Source organism: Apodemus sylvaticus, chromosome 6 (assembly GCF_947179515.1).
Source record: "Apodemus sylvaticus chromosome 6, mApoSyl1.1, whole genome shotgun sequence".
Lineage (NCBI taxonomy): Eukaryota > Metazoa > Chordata > Mammalia > Rodentia > Muridae > Apodemus > Apodemus sylvaticus.
Genome location: NC_067477.1, coordinates 57,776,724 through 57,797,285, shown reverse-complemented (window position 1 = coordinate 57,797,285; position 20,562 = coordinate 57,776,724). Strand labels below are relative to the sequence as shown.

Sequence of the window (20,562 nt, the reverse complement as noted above, 5' to 3'; positions counted from 1 at the left end):
TTCCCCCTTGTTTCCATAGTCACCTGACCACCATGCAACTTTCCTTTAGCAGCACAAAGTTAACCCTATGACAACCAAAAGGATGTTGCTGCAGTTTTGGTTTTCTCATATTTAGCTCCCTGTGAACTGCTCTCTGGTGATCTCCTAAGTGGACGTGTCTTGTTACAATTACAATTTAGCCTGCTACAGTTAGTTACCTACATCAGAAGCAGGAGTATACCAAAGGACAATCAATAGCATCTTATAGATGCTGTATCTCCCTGGGCTTTGGGAGGTGGACAGGGGGCAAACAGGTAGGCAGCCTGGGCACAGGAGCCCAGAGCCTTGACTCTCTCTTCTTGTATGTCTCCTTTGGCTTTTTTATACCCAACTCTAAGTCCTCATATTCATGTTCCAGATTTTGTCATCTTAACCTTTCAACTCCTTTAGCCCTAAAGTCCATCCTTATTGTAACACATGTGAGGTGCATGAAGTTTTAACCATGGGTCTTTCCCCCCCCCCCACTTTACTAACGACTGAGAGCTAGGTCCTCTGTCACTTCCACCCTCTAGATTCTGACCTGCATACTTTTAAACAAGTAACAATTCACATAATTGTCCCAACCACCCCTTGGAAAAATTCTGTAAGTACCAAATACTGGTGAGCATGTGGAGCAAGCGGAACCTCCACGATGAGAATGCGCAATCTCACATCTACTTTGGAAGATAATGTAGCACTCTTTTTTTTTAAAGTTAGACATGCACCTACCATATGATCCAGTCCTAGTTCTTCAGACACTCACACAAGAGCAAAGGCAATACGTGTAAGAACTTTCCCCCCCACAAAAACCTTCATTGTAGCTCTCTTGAAAAGAGGTTAAGACTAGATGCACTGATTGTCCTCAAACTCGTGACTAGAAAAGAAACTGCAGCTCATCCACAGTGAGATACACTTAGCATTAAAGAAGAAGCTACTGTCCAGAGAGCATAGATGAGTACTCGAACAGTCACACTTTATGAAAGAAGGGGAAACAAAAGGGTCCCTACTGTGACTGTACTCAGGTAACACTTGAGAAGATGGAAATGAATATATACTAAAAATAGAACCGATGGTTGCTTAGGTGTGGGGGCGGGAAGGAAGAAACTATACAGGACACAAGGATACTTGAGAGTGCAGCACATGTTCATCTGTGGCTTCACACAGATGCACATATGTCAAAACTTGTCAAATGATGCACCGTAAATACGGTCCATATGTCAGTTACACCTCAATAATGCTCAATACTTTAATACTCCTCTCGATGACCTTCTCCACCCACTGCCATCTATATCTGTTTTTAAGAGAACAATGAACTACTTACTGTCAAATGAACTTGATGTCTTGGAGAGATTGTGAATTAAATACATAATCAACATTTACAAATATTCTAAAAGGGTGTTCTTTTACCAAGGTAAGTTTAAGATCATGTGAACCTTTTCAGCACAATAATTTGTCCAACCTATCACAGTATCAGTAATTCTCATCTGTAAAAATGCAACAAGAAACTACAAAAATAAGAAAATTAAAAGAATTGCTTTGTAGGAAATACTACTTATAATTCTTTGGACAGAGCAATCTTTTTCCTCCCTCTGCTTAGAGAACTGTTTCTTCTCTCCCTTATCTGCACTCAAGTTTTACCAGCCCGAATACCTCCATCTAGAGAGATTTGTGCATAAGGTCCTTGTACAGCCTTGCATAAGCATTATTTCGTTCAAGAAGGTATTGTTCAAAAAAGCATCCACCTTCCTTAAGCTAACCCGAGAAAACTCCCATCTAAGGGACTGGCATTCAGTTCCTCATATCTGTCATTCTGTATTCTAGAGCCTGGATGCAATAATCTCATCATCTCCATTTCTGATTGAGAGTAGACATAGCAATTCTGAGGAGTACCCTCCAGGTACAGAGTCACACAGGGCTTTAACTCTTCGAAGATTAAAAAGCTACTAATGAAAATGAATTGTGGGCAAAACCAAAAACTCTGGAATTAAAACATCGTCCACTTGAGCATCTGTCTTTGTCACTTGCTGCATGGTAACATCTCTTATTTTTTTAGCACTATAATGGGGCTTTACTACGTATTAATAGTATTCCCTTCCATTGTAAAACACTACTACGGCTAATCTTAAATAGTATTTAAGATGCCAATTCAACTTTTTTTCATATACATCAATTTCAAATACACATATGTAAATGATTATCCCCTGTACTCATAATATGCTGAGAAAATAAGCTTTCTCTTTCTGAGTTAAGGATTCCAAAGACCTAGAATCAAACTAAAATCAAGACTGGTCCAAAATTGGTACTAACTTCAAAAGGCCAAGCAGCTCCAGCCCAGACAGCTGCATCTCAGGGAAAACCCAGCCCATTTCCGGCTGCCCCACCCACCTTGTCACGCTGGGACCCCGCCCCTCCCCGCCAGGACCCGCCCTCCTACACCTGATCCCGGCTCCGATTGGGCAAGTCTGAAGGCTGTACACACACACACCCGACACGCGCACGCTGGGCGGGGCCTTCGCGCCTGCGCAGCCTCTCGGCCGGCGGCTGGCCTGGCCGGGCTGGGGGGAGGGGGCGGCCCGCGGAATCCTGCTCCGTAACAAGCGACGCGCCGCGCCCCGCGGTCCCGGCTGCTTGGGCCGCTCGGGTGGGGCTGGGCGCTGCGGCTGCGGTGGCTCCCGCCGCGGCGGGCGCGATGGAGGCCGTGCCGGAGGCCCGCACACTCGCCGGGGCCGGCCGAGGCAGCCGGAGGAGCTGGTAGATGTGGCGGCCGCGGCGGCGGCGGCCCGGGCTCTCCATGAGCGAGCAGCGGCGGCGACGGGTGCGGCGGCACCGGCGGTCTTCGGTCCCGCGGGAGGTAGGCGCGGAGGAGCAGACTGGGGCCCCGAGGCCTGGCCGCCCGGGCGGGAGGGTGGGCGTGGCCTTGCGGGCGTGGACTCCCTCCCTCCCGCGCCCCTCGGTAGTCCGGTGTTCGGTTCCCGCGACAGGTGATCCAGTCTCCCGGGGAATGCAGTGTGACCCCTGGGTATGACAGATCAGGAAAAGGGGGTCCTGTTGGTGGAGAAACTGAGGTTGGGGAGTTTCCCAGGCTCAGTCCAACTGAAGGCGCTGGGATGGAGGCAGGTAAGAGCCATCCCAGTACATCCATCAGTGACGACGTGCCAGAAACTCCGAGCTGTTTCATTAAAGCTCTTTGCAGCCATCTCTTCTTTTTCTTCCCTTTTTTAGTTTTGGGTTTTACTGCAATTTATATTTGAGCCACTGACCGAGTTATTGCTAGAATTTTAAGTGTTTCCAAGATCTTCCAACCTTGCCTCTGAAGTTAGGTTCGTGCCTTGTATGTCTTATATATCATGCGGTCTAAATGGTGCAGATTATAATCATTGCTTTTCAGAGCTCTGGTTACCCTTCATTTGATCACATCTAAGAGAAAATTTTCAACAGAAACGCTAGGATTTAGGCTTCCTTTTCCAGTATAATATTTAGGAATCCAAAGTTAAGCGCCTAAACCTTGCTACAAAAAAAGTCTTTAAAATTCAAGAGATAAATTCAGATTATGAAAATTTTTTCTCATTTATAAAAAAATATTTGAATGCCTTAGTTTTCTTTTCACTCTAAATGAAACTGATCAGTTATGTTAAGAAATGTGTTTCCTTTTGTTTCAAGATTTGTCACAGTCTGCTATTTCAAAGTGATTGATGAGAGCCAATGTTAACAGTCTATATATAAACACCCGGGATTCTAACCAAATATAGTACTAGATTATTTAAAATGCAGTATCTTGTCTCAAGTAGAAAACAGTATACACGTGTTAATGTACAACGGACTTTGCTACCACAGAATAGTTTTGAAGTTGATTTTTGGACATAAAACTCAGGTTTAGAGTTAGGTTTATATTGGGTTCAGGAGGATGTGTTATTTAAAAAGAAAACTGACATTAGAAAGTAGTGTTGTCATGTATAGTTATTTGTTCCCATGTAAAGTAAAGCTACTTTTACAAAATACTTCCAACAAGGACTGCTTTTTTAACTGCTTATGTAACATACATAGGATACAAACACCTTTATTAAAATAGTGTCAGTGACTCTAAAAACAGTGTCTGGTTGTCCTCAAGGTTAGGAGAGGAAAGGGAGCAGTTTAAAGGGGAAGGACACTCCGTTTTATTCCCAGAACAGGCAAAGGGAAGAATCAGGATATTAAGTTATAGAGGTTTCATAACATGGCCTCTGTAGTTAAAATGCAGACCAGCACAATTCTAGAATGCAAATAAATATGCCAAAGTGAATAGAAATACTAGCTGTGCTGCTGTTTGAAGTGCAATTACTTCTCTTTTGTTGTCTAAATGCCAGATTATCCTTCATCTACAGCAACGGATCATTATGTACTTGTTTTATAATATAAATACACTTTGCAGTATAATTAACATGAAAACCATGCTCTTCTGTACTTGATGTATCTAAGAGTGCCATCTCAATGTCTTAACTGCCTGTGTTAACAAGGAACTGAAGCACAGCTTTTATTTGAGGTAGAAAAAGGTCTACATTAAGAACAAAAGAATAGAATATGTAATTGTTTGTTAGCACATGTTAACTTTATAAAGTAGTGCTTCTCTATGACATTTTCATAAGTTTATACCTTCCAATAACTTTATTTTTATTTATTATAAGGTTTTTCTATATCACACAAAAGAATTAATATAATTAATACAACAGCCCATCAGATGGTTATTCTAAACCTTAAGAAGAGTGATTTGGATGTTTTTAAACATTCATCTAATTTTTGTGTATTCAGGTATTTTATCTGTGAATGTGTATGTGCACAGTGTGCATGCCTTATTCTCACAGAGGCAAGAAGAGGGCACTGGGTTCCCTGGAACTGGAGTTACAGGTAGTGGTAAGCCTCCATGTGGGTGCTACAAACCGAACCTAAATCATCTTGCAAGAACAACAGCAAGGGCTCTTAATTACTTAGCTATCTCTCCAGTCCATGTCTATTAAAAACTAATGAAAAGGCTAGGTATCAAAGCTCACGTCTTTTAAAATAAAAAAGTTGTGTGTGTGTGTGTGTATGTACATCTGTCTGTGGTCATACATAGTGCAGCATGCATACGGAGATCAGAGGGGAACTCTAGAGTCAGTTCCCTCTTTCCCCACTTCTGTGTGTGCCTGGGAACAATGCATATTATCCCATACCCGCAAGTGCATTAAATTGTCATTATTTCCATATTGGGAAGCCTTCTAAAAATCTAATTTGACTCTATAAGTAGAGTCATTTTCATTTAAATGGATCTCATTTCTTTATATGTTTTCTTTTCAAAATTCAGGATGAAGACACTGTTTGAAGAGATCAAAGCATCAATTAAAAATAACTATAACCAAGATCGATCATTTTGGAGGCCTGTTCTTCCTTGGGGAGGAGTTTTTACTATCAAAGCTGGCCGCAAAGCAGTATCCTGTACACCCCTCTATGTTGAGATCAGACTGAAAAATACCTGCACCATAGATGGATTCTTGATGTTACTATATGTCATTCTTAATGAAAATGAAAATTTCCCCAGGGAACTCTCTCTCCATTTTGGCAGGGAGTTTGTCGACTGCTTTCTTTATTTAATGGACACCTACAGTTTTACAACTGTGAAGCTGCTTTGGATTTGGGATAAGATGGAAAAACAGCAATACAAATCTGAAGTTCATAAAGCTTCATTAGTAATTGATTTATTTGGGAACGAGCATGATAATTTTACAAAAAATCTTGAAAATCTTATGTCTACCATTCAAGAGAGTTACTGCTCTAACTGGCGCTGCCCTACGCGAGTGCAGGAAGATCAGCAGCGCACAATTAGTATAAAGTAAGTTCTCTCAATTCTGTTTTGTCACATTTATTTTTAAATGAGTTTTCCTTAATTATATACTGCATCTATATACGAAACTACCCGGTAACTTCTTAGTAGCAAAGAAATAAAATTATTCAATATGCAAAGTGAGTGGTTCTTGGTCCAAGCTTACTAGGTTCTTTATGCCATAGATTTTAAAGTGCTCCTCACAAAGAGCACTTTAGTGTTTTGAGTGTTTGACCTATTGAATGGTCCTGTCAAGAAGAATACTTCTACATGAACAAGAAAACTAAAGAAATACTCTTTTGTGGACAGGTCCAGGGCATATTTATAGACAGAAACTTGGAGTTTCCTATGTCTTCCAGATATATGGCTGCTCATGTCTGGAAAGGCTGTGTCTGAGAACAGTTAACACTGAGTGGAGGCAGCTGAGTAGCTTTGGCTTTCAGAGAAAACACAGACTTCCAGGAAAGTAAACGAAGGTAGGGAGAGCCAGGCTGGGAAGACCTGGGGGCAGACATCAAGGCCTCAGGGCTCCTGACGGGGGAAGGACTGATTCAGGGGAAGACAAACAAATCCAGACCTTGTCCAAGGTGAATTTGGCTCTAATCAGGAAAAGAACAGCTTAATAGACTGGAAATGTTCATTGAACGTGCACATGCGTCATTGTTTTCCTGTATGAAATGTATCAGGAAATGTTTTTCTTACATTACGGTCATGGAAGCTTTATCCATGCAGTATCTATTTAGGTCAGCTGCTTCTATAGTGTTTGCCTAAGACATACGGCTGGTCAGGTATGCTATTGAATGACTATAATACCAACATGTAAGGAGTTGAGACAAAAGGATAACTGTGACTTTGAGGCTATCTTGGGCTACAGGAGTAGCCTCAAAGATAAGATAGTAATCCTATCTTAAATAAAACAGCCAAAAACCCTAAGACAGCAGAGGTGGTATGGTTTACATCATTAGTTCTGGTCAAACTGCATTGGCCTCTAAAATGTAATGTAGTGAACTGTTAAAAGCCATTCTTACTTGCATTTTGCTATTATTGTAGTCCTCCCCAAGAAATTCCACATGGAAATTTGATACGACTGGCTGTGGATGAGTTATTCTGTTCCAAGATTGAACTTTGTGAAGAGCGTGGGTGAGTGCATAATAGACATTTGAAATGAAAGTATTTCTATTGTGTTATGAAGAAATCTAGGCTGATAAGCTCTTTGAAGTTAATACATGTCTGAAATAACAGTGCATAAATATTTAGGCAGCCTGACAGTCTTCAGTGCTCCTCAAGTAGTTCAGTTTGTCATCACATGTTGTGTTTTGTTATCAGTTATAAGTATAAAATATGTTGCTATTGCCAGTTGATGAATACAAAGCAAATACCTTTTCTCTTTTTCCTCATTGCTGAGTAGGTACAATAAAACCTTGGTTAACCGGAACCCAGCTAATCAGGACCCTCAGTTAAATGGACTTTTTTCTGCATTCCTCATTTAGGAAAAAGGTAAATGACAACCAAAAAACTTAACACAGTTAAAAAGTTAAGAGGGGCATAAACATTCATTCCAATCTTTTAGAAATTTTTATGTCCACAATATTTTGTGCATTAGGAGTTAATATTTTGAAGAATGGTTTTATAGAACCATAGAAGATCTTGAACATAAAAGAAAATATAAAAGATACATATGTTAATGACTCTTAAGGAAAAAAAGAGCCTAAATAGTTCATCAACGGGTACTGAAGTAAATGATTTTCTGGTTAACTTAGTATAGTCAATAATATTTTCCAATCAGAGGACTGTGCCCTGAGCATTCCGGTTAATCGAGATTTTACTGTAAAGTTGTATTTGATCAGTATGCTTAATATTTACCGAGAAAGAGACAGACAGACAGACAGACAGACAGACAGAGAATTCAGTTTATGTTAGTAGAAGATCCTGAAAAATAATCCCTCAGTCATTATTGGATCCACCTTTAAGAGAAAACTATATGCATAAATAGAAGCTATTTGATGGTTCAACAGATTCATGATTTTATAACTTAATATAAACAATCAACTTTTCCAGGAATTTTTAAAGTATCACTTGAAGTATAGAGAACTCTATAAATCTCCAGAACTAGGAAAATAAGGAAATAAAACAGTCATTCTATTATCCATTATACTAGTATAACTATGCTAACTAGAAAATTAAATTCAGAAGTGTTGAAAAGCCTGTATAATAATGTTCATGCACAACTTTTATTTTAGGTGTGGTGGCTTAAGAGAATTTTCCCAGCGAGTTTTCTGCCATGGGGCACCCCCTTTTGTTGTGTTAAACATGCAGCATTGGAAACCTGAAGATCTGGCATATGTACCCTATTACTTGGATTTATCTGATCACAAGTAGGTAGTTTTTGTTTTATTTGTTTGATTTACAAAACTAGAGAAAAAACTAGTCCACCATGATTTTTACTAGCCATTAAGATATCGTTACCTGAACATAGTGACATAGACCTTTAACCCCAGCACTCTGGACTCAGAGACAGAAGGATTCTCATGTGAGGCCAACCCCATTATCTAGGGAGTTCTGGACCAGACAGCTACACAGTGAAACCCTAAAAAATAAAAATAAAAAATAAAAAAATAAAATAAAAAAATAAGGCCTTTTAGATTTCTGGGTTCTGGCTGGGATCAGAGTCCACTATGAAGAAGCTAATAGCGGCATGCATAATGATTAGGGGCTTGATTGTAGAACAGGACTGTGTTCAAACCCTGGCCCTGCCTTTTACAGGACCTATTTATTTAACCTTGGGGTTGTCACTAGTATACATATCAGTTCTTATTGATGAAGCAGAAATAATAATACATATCTGTAAAAGTAAATAAGACTTTTAAAAAGACTATCATAAAAATGAAATCTAATCACTTTGTTACACGTTGTTTATTTGTAGATACTTGCTGGAAGGCGCCACTTTATTTAACAAAGAGGAACATCATTATTCTGCAGCCTTCCAGATTGACGGACATTGGATGCACTATGATGGCCTCAGAAATGTGAATTTAATTTTGTTAAATAAACCCCCAGAGTTTCTCCTCTTGTCATCATTGGTTTATATTCGAGCAACAGAGAAATAAATATAGACTGATGCTGAATTGAATTGTCCTCCCGCCTGCCCATGCTCCCCAGACGAAGGGCTTTTGTTCTGTATATACTTGGTATCCAAGGAAACAGTTGAACTATACTAGTTTCAGAGATGTATTTTTCATTGTTTTGCCCCCAGGTAAATGTTTTATATGAACAATCTATGCAAAAATGTATTTTTAAAGTATTTTGTGGGTTATTTTTATACAAGCATATGTTATGTTCGAATAAAATGTATCTCATGGCCTTTGTACTTTTTATTTATATATACCTCAAAAGTTTTTAAACTTCTATCCTTAAATCCAAAAAAATACTTTGTTATTTGAATTCTAAATTTCCCTTTTTAGATACCTGAGGAAAACCTAGAGTAAAGTCAGTATTTGGTTATCTGACTATATTTCTTTGCCTTACCTTCAAAGTGCACTGTGTTGGATTTAGTAGAATTTGAATGGATGACTTATGAATGGCTTAGTTTACCGATTGCTTAGTTAGTTTTACCCCTTGCTAATTTCTTTGGGGCAACTTTAAAATTTATATGATTTTCTTTTTAGTAGATTAAACCATTTCTTTGTAGTAGCAAGTTACTGTAACTGTTTGCCAAAATGTAAACCCGCCAGCACATTTCAGGCATTAGCTAAGCTTCATACTTTAGTTAAGGTAAGCATTACAAATAAATGATATAACAGTTGTAAATATCTCATCATTAATGAAAATTCTCCAGTAAATTATTTTGCAGATGAGGCAACTATCAAAAATATTAGACCACTGGATATTCATTAGTATTGGACTACCAATAAAAAATGTATTATATATTTAAGAGGGCAATAGGATACCTAGTGATACTTCTAGTTCAGTGTTTTAGTGGGACAGAGAAAAAATATTTTTAAAAAAATTAGTAACATCTGGTTCCCTTGAAACAGCTTACTGACACCAGGAGGCTTGGGTTTGTAATGCCATGGGTGCAAAGTCAAAACATTTTGCAGAATTTCATGTTTTCTGGGTTATATAAATAACCTAAAGTCACTCATCTATTTGCAATTTAAAGGGAAAATATTTTTAGAGAGAATGCTTGGTGAACTATCATTAATTTTAGTGTTTACAGCAATATAACATTGTTTATGTTTGTGGTTGAGATTGGGTGCAGTATATTTGAAGACTTCATGCCAACAGACTTCACTGCCGAATACCAAATTGCTAAGGTTTCATTCTAAATCTTCCGCTGCCGTGGCGCCCTCTTGAGACAACTTGCCATTAGAATGAGCAGCTGAGGGGGGAACCTTGCTAACATCTCACTTGCAGTAAATATTAGGAAAATGATTTTTAATAGGAGATAAGAATGGTAGTATTTTTGTAAATCACCCAGGGTTTATTTAAATAGTTCCCCAAATATGGTAATTGGGATTTGATTTGCAGCAAGCTTTTCTAGTAACATGTATTGCATGAATCAAACTATACAAAACACAAATTAGTGTATACATACAAAATGGTATGGTTATATTATTGACTAAGTTATTCTTAATACAGATTCTTCAGGGAGTTGCACTTTATTTGGGATATTAGTTTATTGTTATGACTTACCTACCTCACAGGGTTGTTGTGAGGGTTAAGATGTTAATTTTTTGACTACCTTGAACATGCTAATAAAACATATTTCTACCTCTTGTGTATAGGTAGTCTCCCAGATTCTGTCTTACAAACGTTTTACAATTAAATTATTCAGGTAATATTCATATCACTAAAGAAAATCAGTAGTGGCTTGTATCACTCTCTAATTTATGGTGGGGTTTAATTATTGCTTCTGGACCCTGAGAGGTTGGAACTGAAGAACAGGTCGTCTCTTGTTACCTTGCTTCTAGAAAGAAACTACCCCCGGCTGGCAAGCTGTAGACAAAAGTCAAAAGTAAAGTAACATATGTATAGAATGTTATGGTGCAGAAGGAGCATTTTCTTTATGAAGCAAAACACCCTTTGAGAAATCAACCTGAAGAAAGGGAGTCAGAAGAAAGGGAATAATATTTCCTTAATCAAAATGTCACAAACTACCACATAAAGGCAAGGATGTAATTTTTTAGATTTGGCTACGCTTGGGGGTGGATTAATGTGAGTGGTGTTAGCCTCAACTAGTGCCAATCTCACACCTGATTTTTTCAAAGTACTTTGTATGCATCTGTGTTTCCGTCTTGTGTGTATACATATGTGTGTGTGTATATTAGGTTGTGTGCAGGTACAGAAAACCAAGGTTGTGTGTGTATGTGTTAGCTTGTGGGTAAGGAACGGTTTGTGTGGTTGTGCATGCAAGTTAGCTTATGTGCAGTGTGTGTGTGTGTATGTGTGTGTGTGTAATGTGTATTTGCTTGTATACAGTACAGAAAAGGTAGAAACCTGCTTATACACTTGGCTATAGCTCTATTTTTTTAACTTGGAATTTTTGTTTCATTTTAAATAATGTATAAAGCACTCAGTATAAAATACATGAAAAGGAAAGTTTATAATTTTTAAGCTCAGTGATAATTAATTTTTTATGGTAGAAGCCTTTCTAAAAGACTGCATGGTCAGCTGTGTAGAACTGGAGAACCCAGAGCAAGGGAGCTAGGGCTGTGAAAAGGTCTACTGAAGCTGACTCTATGCTGTCAGTTGTCCAGGCTAAGAACTCTAGGAGGACAGCGAATGTTAGTCCTTCTAGCTGAACTCGGCTGAACCTAGACATGCAGTTCAGTGGCAAATCACAGCCCTGCCATGGAAGAGGCCCCAGGTTGTCCTGAACCAGAATGTCAGGTGACTTGTCTTTCAATTGTGATAATTGAAAATTACTGTTGCAGCAAGCGCTCAGCCACTGAGTCATCTCTCCAGACCCTCAACTGCATTCTTGGTGAGAGCAATTCAGACTTGCAAGTTGGAACTAACTAATATAGCATGAGTTATTTAAATTGTACATAAAATACTTGTATTTGAAAGGGAGCATGTACTAAAATATTAACGTTGAGATTTCTTGGTTAAGTGGTTGCTTCTTATATTCTGCTTTTTAAAGTAAAGGGTATGCAGAAAGAGCTTTTCATCTTACTCAGAAACCATTGGAAAATCAGCCTCATTCCAAGACATGAAGCGAGATGCAAAAGAGCAATATAAACCATATCCCACAGTCCTTTGTGAAAATGAAAAGCTAGAGCTCAGATTCTCTGGTTCACTTGCCCCCTCAGAAACACAGAGATATGTGCTGCTCTGGCAGTACGTACCTCTTGGTTCTTTGTAAAATTGGTAAATGGGTCTCTCGTCAGAGGCAGTTAAGAGTCAGGTGCAGAGCTACACAAATACTTTTCAAGAGGGGAATCTCCAATAGCTGAGAACATAAAGTGCTCAAACACCCTTAGTCATCAGAGAAATGCAAATCAAAATGACCCCGAGATTCCACCTCACACCAGTCAGAATGACTAAGATCAAAAACTCAAGCAACAGTGCATGCTGGTGAGGATGTGGAGAAAGAGGAACTCTCCTCCAGGCTGGTGGGATTGCAAGCTGGCACAAGTACTCTGGAAATCAATCTGGAGGTTCCTCAGAAAATCAGAAATAGTTCTACCTGAAGACCCAGCTATACCACTCCTGGGCATAAGTATCTTGGGGTGGTTCTAACCAAACAAGTGAAAGATCTGTATGAGAAGAACTTCAGTCCTCTGAAGAAGGAAATCGAAGTAGACCTCAGAAAATGGAAAGATCTTCCATGTTCCTGGATTGGCAGGATTAATATAGTAAAAATGGCCATCTTGCCAAAAGCAATCTACAGATTCAATTCAATCCCCATCAAAATCCCAATTTGGTTCTTCATAGAGTTAGAAAGAGCAATTCTCAAATTCATCTGGAATAACAAAAAACCCAGGATAGCTAAAACTATTCTCAACAGTAAACGAACCTCCGGGGGAATCAGTATCCCGAACCTCAAGCAGTACTACAGAGCAATAGTGTTAAAAACAGCATGGTATTGGTACAATGACAGGCAGGTAGATCAATGGAATAGGATTGAAGACCCAGAAATGCATCCACACACCTATGGCCACTTGATCTTCGACAAAGGAACTGAAACCATCCAGTGGAAAAAAGATAGCCTTTTCAACAAATGGTGATGGCTCAAATGGAGGTCAGCACGCAGAAGAATGAGAATTGATCCATTCTTACCTCCTTGTACTAAGCCCAACTCCACAAGTTAGACCCCAGAAAGCCAAATAACCTTATTAAAAATGAGTTACAGAGCTAAACAAAGAATTTTCATCTGAATAACTTCAGATGGCTGAGAAGCACCTTAAATGTTCAACATCATTAGTCATTAGGGAAATGCAAATCAAAACAACCCTGAGATTTCACCTCACACCAGTCAGAATGGCTAATATTAAAAACTCAGTGGATCAAGGACCTCCACATAAAACCAGACACACTGAAACTAATAGAAAAGATATTGGGGAAGACCCTTGAGGACATGGGCACAGGGAAAAGTTCCTGAACAGAACATCAATAGCTTATGCTCTAAGATCAAGAATTGACAAATGGAACCTCATAAAATTACAAAGTTTCTGTAAGGCAAAGGACACCATCAAAAGAACAAATCGGCAACCAACAAATTGGGAAAAGATCTTCACCAACCCTACATCTGACAGAGGTGTAATATCCAATATATACAAAGAACTCAAGAAGTTAGACCCCAGAAAGCCAAATAACCTTATTAAAAATGAGTTACAGAGCTAAACAAAGAATTTTCATCTGAATAACTTCAGATGGCTGAGAAGCACCTTAAGAAATGTTCAACATCATTAGTCATTAGGGAAATGCAAATCAAAACAACCCTGAGATTTCACCTCACACCAGTCAGAATGGCTAACATTAAAAACTCAGGAGACATCAGGTGTTGGCAACGATGTGGAGAAAGAGGAACACTCCTCCACTGCTGGTGGGAATGCAACTCTGAAAGTCAGTTCTGTTATGCCTCAGAAAACTGGGCATAACACTTCTGGAGGACCCTGCAATACTGCTACTGGGCATATTCCCAGAGGATTCCCCAGCATGCAATAAGGACACATGCTCCACTATGTTCATAGCAGCCCTATTTATAATAGCCAGAAGCTGGAAAGAACCCAGATGTCCCTCAATGGTGGAATAGATACAGAAAATGTGGTATATTTACACAATGGAATACTACTCAGCAATTAAAAACAATGAATTCATGAAATTCTAAGGCAAGTGGTTGGATCTAGAAAATATCATTCTAAGTGAGGTAACCCAATCACAAAAGAACACACATGGAATGCAATCACTGATAAGTGGATATTAGCTCAGAAGCTCTGAGTACCCAAGACACAATTCACATATCAAATGGAAGTGGGAAGGGGTGGGTGGGAGGACAGGGGGAGAGAAGGGAGCTTACGGGACTTTCGGGGAGTGGGGGAGCTAGAAAAGGGGAAATCATTTGAAATGTAAATAAAAAATATATCGAATAAAAAAAAAAAGAATAAGGAAGGAGAGGTCCCTGGTCCAGGTATTGTAGGGGAGTACCAGGACAGAGAAGTGGGAGGAAGTTGATTGAAGAATGGGCAGGGGAAGAGGGCTTATGGAACTTTTGGGGAGGTGGAAACCGGGAAAGGGAAAATCATTTGGAATGTAAACAAAGAATATAGAAAATAAAAAATTAAAAAAACAAAAACAATGTTCCATAATACCTCAAGGACACATTTTCCACTATATTCATAACAGTCTTGTTTATAAGAACCAGAAGCTGGAAAGAACCCAAATGTCCCACAATGGTAGAACAGATACAGAAAATGTGGTTCATTTACATAATGGAATATTATTTCGCTATTAAGAACTAGAATATCATGAATTTTGCAGGCAAATGTATGGAATTAGAAAATATCATCCTGGATGAGGTATGATACCCAGACCCAAAAAGACATGAATGGTATGTACTCACTGATAAATGGATATTAGCCAACATGTTCAGAATACCCCCATGATACAACTCACAGTCTGTGATATCGGAAGCTTAACAAGGAAGTATCCCAAGTGTGGACACTTCAAACCAACTTAAAAAGAAGAACAAAATGGTCATGGGAGGCGGAGGAAAGGATCTGGGTAGGAGAGGGGAGGGGGAGGGGAAGAGATGAGCAGGAGCAGGTATGTGGGGGAGTCATGAGAGAAGCCCAGAGAGCCAGGAGATTGAATGAAATATGCAGCAGTGTGGGGAACCTCTACAAAGTCCCAGAGACCTGGGATGTGAGAGGTTTCCAGGACTCAGTGGGGTGACCTTAGCTGAAATGCCCAACAGTGGGGAAATTGAACCTGAAGAGACTACCTCCAGTGGATAGACATGGCCCCCATTTGAGGCATGGAGTCACCCACCCATCTTCAAAGTTCGTGACCCAGAATTGCTCCTGTTTAAAGGAAATGCAGGGACAAAAATGGAGAGACTGAAGAAAGGCCATCCAGTAACCAGCCCAACATAGGATCCATCCCACACTTGAACTCACCAAACCCTGGCACTGTTACTGATGCCGTGCTGTGCTTGCAGACAGGAGACTGGCATGGCTCTCCTCTGAGAAGCTCTAGGAGCAGCTGACTGAGACAGATGCAGATACATACAGCCAACCATTGGATTGTGGTCAGGGACTCCATGGAAGAGATAGAGGAAGGAGACAGTGTGAACTAATGCAGATCCCTCAGAGCTCCTAGAGACTAAGCCACCAACCAAGGATTATACACAGGCTGGTCTGTGCCCCCCCTCCCCCACTCCCAGGCACTTATGAAGCAGAGGACTGACTGCCTTGTCTGGCCTCAGTGGGAGAGGATGAGCTTAATCCTGTGGAAACTTTATGCCCCAGGAAAGAGGGATGCTAGCAGGGAGTGAGGTGGAGGTGGGCAGGCTGGTGGGGGAGCACTCTCTCAGAAGCAGGGTAGAGTGAGGATGGAGTGAAGAACTCAGCAATGGGGGGGGGCAGGAAGGGGAGCAATATTTGGAATGGAAATAAATATGCTGGATGGATTACAGAAATCTAAAATACTGAGATGCCAATAAACTCTTCGGAGAATGAACTAGAATAGAAGACTAGGAATAAAGCCATGTGCTGTGATGAGATTTCACTACATCAGTTCAAGTGAGCTTTTCCTCTGTAGGCTTTTCATTGGATTTTAACAGAGATGGAGCTCCCATGTTCCTATCACACAGCTTCAACTATTATTAGCCACATTTTGGTCATACCAGTTCCTAAGGAAACTCTAGTACCCGGAAGTCAATAGGCAGTGCCTATGTCCAGAAATGACACTTTGGGCTTAAATCAAGTTGGACCAGAGAAAGATGGATGCAGTTAGATAAAAACCAGCTCCTCCTGCCCCCAGCTACTTATCTTCCTTATAACCTGATATTATCTAGTATGTCTCTCTTTCTCTCTTGCTATCCTGCCTTCCGTCTCAGTCTGTTGTCACGTAGCCTGGGTGGGAGGGGGAGGAAAAGTCCAACGTTTTTTTTTTCTTTTCCAGATGCCTCTGCAGATTTTCTCTCTTATCCACAATAAAAATCTTCCCCCAAGACCTTCTGATCCTTTTCCCCCTTCCACTGCCACCAGCCCTTTCTGCTGTGGCAGAACCTTGCCAGGTCTGCCACAGTGAAGACACCATCTCCTGATACTTCCTAGAGAACCAGCTGCACTCAGGGCATTTGGAGTACAGAGAGTCCTGGGAACACAGGAGAGCTGGTCTCCCAGGAGAGCCTGTGTGAACAGAGAGAACAGGAATCCCAGAAGTACAGATACACAGGCTTGCAGGCCAGATAAGCCACAATCAGAGACAGCAAGACCAGCTAACCAAGAGAAATCTAGATGGAGAAAGGCAAATGCAAGATCATTACCAACAGAAACCAAGGCAACATGGTACCATCAGAACCAGTTCTCCCACAACAGCAAATCTTGGATACCCCAACACATCAGAAAAGCAAGAGCTGGCTTTAAAATCACATCTCATGATGCTGATAGAGGACTTCAAGAAGGACATAAATAACTCCCTTAAAGAAATACAGGAGAACATGGGTCAACAGGTAGAAAACTTTAAAGAGGAAACACAAAAATCCCTTAAAGAATTTCAGGAAAATACAAACAAACAAGTGAAGGAACTGAACAAAACTACCCAGAATCTAAAAATGGAAGTAGAAACAATAAATCACAGAGTGAGACATCTCTGGAGATAGAAAACCATGGAAAGAATTCAGGAGTCATAGATTCAAGCATCAACAACAGAATACAAGAGATAGAAGAGAGGATCTCAGGTGCTGAAGATACCATAGAAAGCATTGACTCAACAGTCAAAGAAAATGCAAAATGCAAAAAGCTTGTAACCCAAAACATCCAGGAAATCAGGGACACAATTAGAAGACCAAACCTAAAAATTATAGGTATAGAAGAGAGCAAAGATTTACAACTTAAAGGGCCAACAAATATTTTCAACAAAATTATAGAGAAAACTTCCCTAACCTAAAGAAAGAGATACCCATGAGCATATAAGAAGCCTACAGAACTCCAAACAGACTAACTCCTCCAGACACATAATAATCAAAACACCAAATACACTAAACAAGGAAAGAATATTAAAAGCAGTAAGGGAAAATGGTTAAGTAACATATAAAGGCGGACCTATCAAAATCACACCAGACGTCTCTTCAAAAATTATGAAGGCTAGAAGATCCTGGGCAAATGTCATACAGACCCTAAGAGAATATAAATATCAATCCAAACTGCTATACCCAGCAAAACTCTCAATTACTATAGGTGGAAAAAACAAGATATTCCATGACAAAACCAAATTTACACAATATCTTTCCACAATCTGAGCTCTACAAAGGATAATAGGTAGAAAATACCAACACAAGGCAGGGAACTACACCCTAGAAAAAGCAAGAAAGTAATATTCTTTCAATAAGCCCAAAAGAAGATAGCCACACAAACAGAACTTCACCTTTAACAATGAAAATAACAGTAAGCAACAATCACTTTTCCTTAATATCTCTCAACATCAATGGCCTCAATTCCCCAATAAAAAGACATAGACTAACAGACTGGACACATAAAAAGGACCCAACATTTTGTTGCTTTAAAGAAACCCACCTCAGTGACAAAGACACTCACTACCTTAGAGTCAAAGGTTGGAAACAATTTTCCAAGCAAATTATCCAAGAAACAAGCTGGAGTGGCCATTCTTATATCAGATAAAATCGACTTTCAACCAAAAGTTGTCAAAAAAAGAAGGAGGGACACTTCATACTGGTCAAAGGAAAAATCTACCAATGTGAACTCTCAATTCTGAACATCTATGCTCCAAATGCAAAGGCACCCACATTCATAAAAGAAACTTTATTAAAGCTCAAAGCACACATTGTACCCTACACAATAACAGTGGGAGACTTCAACACCCCACTCTCAACAATGGACAAATCATGGAAACAGAAACTAAACAGAGACACAGTGAGACTAACTGAAGTTATGGACCAAATGGATCTAACAGATATTAATAGAACATTCCACCCTCAAGCAAAAGAGTACATCTTCTTCTCAGCACCTCATGGTATCTTCTCCAAAACTGACAATATTGAAATAATTCCATGTACCCTACCAGATCACCACAGTCTAAGACTGGTCTTAAGTTCAAACAAAAACAACAGAAAATACACATACACATGGATGTTGAACAATGCTCTATTCAAGGATAGCTTGGTCAAGGAGGAAATAAAGAAAGAAATTAAAGACTTTTAGAATTTAATGAAAATGAGGACACATCACACCAAAACTTATGTGACACAATAAAAGCAGTGCTAAGAGGAAAACTCATAGCTCTAAGGGCCTCCAAAAAGAAAATGGAGAGAGCATACACTAGCAGCTTGAAAACACACCTGAAAGCTCTAGAACAAAAAGAAGCAAATACACCCAAGAGGAGTAGATGGCAGGAAATAATCAAACTCAGGGCCACAATCAACCAAATAGAAACAAAAAGAATTATACAAAGAATCAACAAAACCAGGAGCTGGTTCTTTGAGAAAATCAACAATATAGATAAACCATTAGCCAGACTAACCAGAGGGCTCAGAGGCACTACACAAATTAATAAATTCAGAAATGAAAAGGGAGACATAATAATAGAAACTGTGGAAATTCAAAAAACATACTACAGATTTTTTGAATCAGATCCTACTATAAGAGCTTATACTCAACAAATTCAAAAAATTATACTATAGATTTTTTTAATCAGATCCTACTACAAGAGCTTATACTCAACAAAATTGGAAAATCTGGACAAAACGGACAATATTCTAGATACATACCAGGTGCCAACGTTAAAACAGGATCAGATAAACTATCTAAATAGTCCCATAAGTCCTGAGGAAATAGAAGCAGTTGTTAAAAGTCTCCCAACAACAACAACAACAACAACAAAAAAGCACAGGACCAGATGGGTTTAGTGGGGAATTCTATCAGATCTTCAAAGAAGAGCTAATACTGATACTCTTCAAACTATTCCACAAAATAGAAACTCAAGGAACACTACCCAACTCATTCTATGAAGCCACAATAATGCTTATACCTAATCCAAACAAAGACCAAACAAGGAAAGAGAACTTTAGACCAATTTCCCTTATGAACACTGATGCAAAAATATTCAAAAAAAATTCTGGCCAACCGACTCCAAGAATGCATCAAAACAATAATTGACCAGATCAAATAGGCTTCATCCCAGGGATGCATGGATGAGTCAATCTACAGAAAATCCATCAATGTAATCTACCACATAAACAAACTCAAAGAAAAAAAAAACACATGGTCATTTCATTAGATGCTGAAAAAGCTTTTGATAAAATTCAGCATCCCTTCATGATAAAAGTCTTGGAGAGATCAGGAATTCAAGGCCCATACCTAAACATAGTAAAAGCAATATACTGTAAACCAGTAGCCAACATCAAACTAAATGGAGAGAAACACTGAAGCAATCCCACTAAATTCGGGGACCAGACAAAGCTGCCCACTCTCTCCCTATCTATTCAATATAGTACTGGAAGTCCTAGTCAGAGCAATTAGACAGCAAAAGGAGGTCAAAGGTTTACAAATTGGAAAGGAAGAAGTCAAAGTATCACTATTTGCAGATGATATGATCTTATACTTAAGTGACCCCAAAACTTCCACCAGAGAACTCACTGATAAACAACTTCAGCAAAGTGGCTGGATATAAAATTAATTCAATAAATCAGTAACCGTCCTCTACTCAAAGAATAAACAAGCTGAGAAAGAAATTAGGGAAATGACACCCTTCACAATAATCATGAATAATATTACATACCTTGGTGTGACTCTAACCAAGCAAGTGAAAGATCTGTATGACAAGAACTTCAAGCCTCTGAAGAAAGAAATTGTAGAAGACTTCAGAAGATGGAATGATCTCCCATGCTCATGGATTGACAGAATTAATATAGTTAAAATGGCCATCTTGCTGAAAGCAATCTACAGATTCAATGCAATCCCCATTAAAATTCCAAATCATTCTTCATAAAGCTAGAAAGAACAATCTGCAAATTCATTTGTAATAAC

General features: G+C 39.3%; 1 protein-coding gene across 1 annotated transcript; it reads left to right on the top strand.

Moving 5' to 3' along the window:
• The first annotated feature begins 2,555 nt into the window (after positions 1-2,555).
• Positions 2,556-8,976, top strand: C6H14orf28 (chromosome 6 C14orf28 homolog). Its single transcript, XM_052185785.1, has 5 exons — positions 2,556-2,869; positions 5,336-5,860; positions 6,902-6,991; positions 8,092-8,226; positions 8,775-8,976. The coding sequence occupies exons 2-5, from the start codon at positions 5,337-5,339 to the stop codon at positions 8,956-8,958; spliced, it is 933 nt and encodes a 310-aa protein (XP_052041745.1). The 5' UTR covers positions 2,556-2,869; position 5,336; the 3' UTR covers positions 8,959-8,976.
• The last annotated feature ends 11,586 nt before the right edge of the window (positions 8,977-20,562 follow it).

Coding starts and splice junctions, on each gene's coding strand:
- C6H14orf28 (XM_052185785.1), top strand. CDS start 5,337: ATGAAGACACTGTTTGAAGAGATCAAAGCATCAATTAAAAATAACTAT. Junction 5,861..6,901: donor CAGCGCACAATTAGTATAAA/GTAAGTTCTCTC, acceptor CTATTATTGTAG/TCCTCCCCAAGAAATTCCAC. Junction 6,992..8,091: donor GAACTTTGTGAAGAGCGTGG/GTGAGTGCATAA, acceptor CTTTTATTTTAG/GTGTGGTGGCTTAAGAGAAT.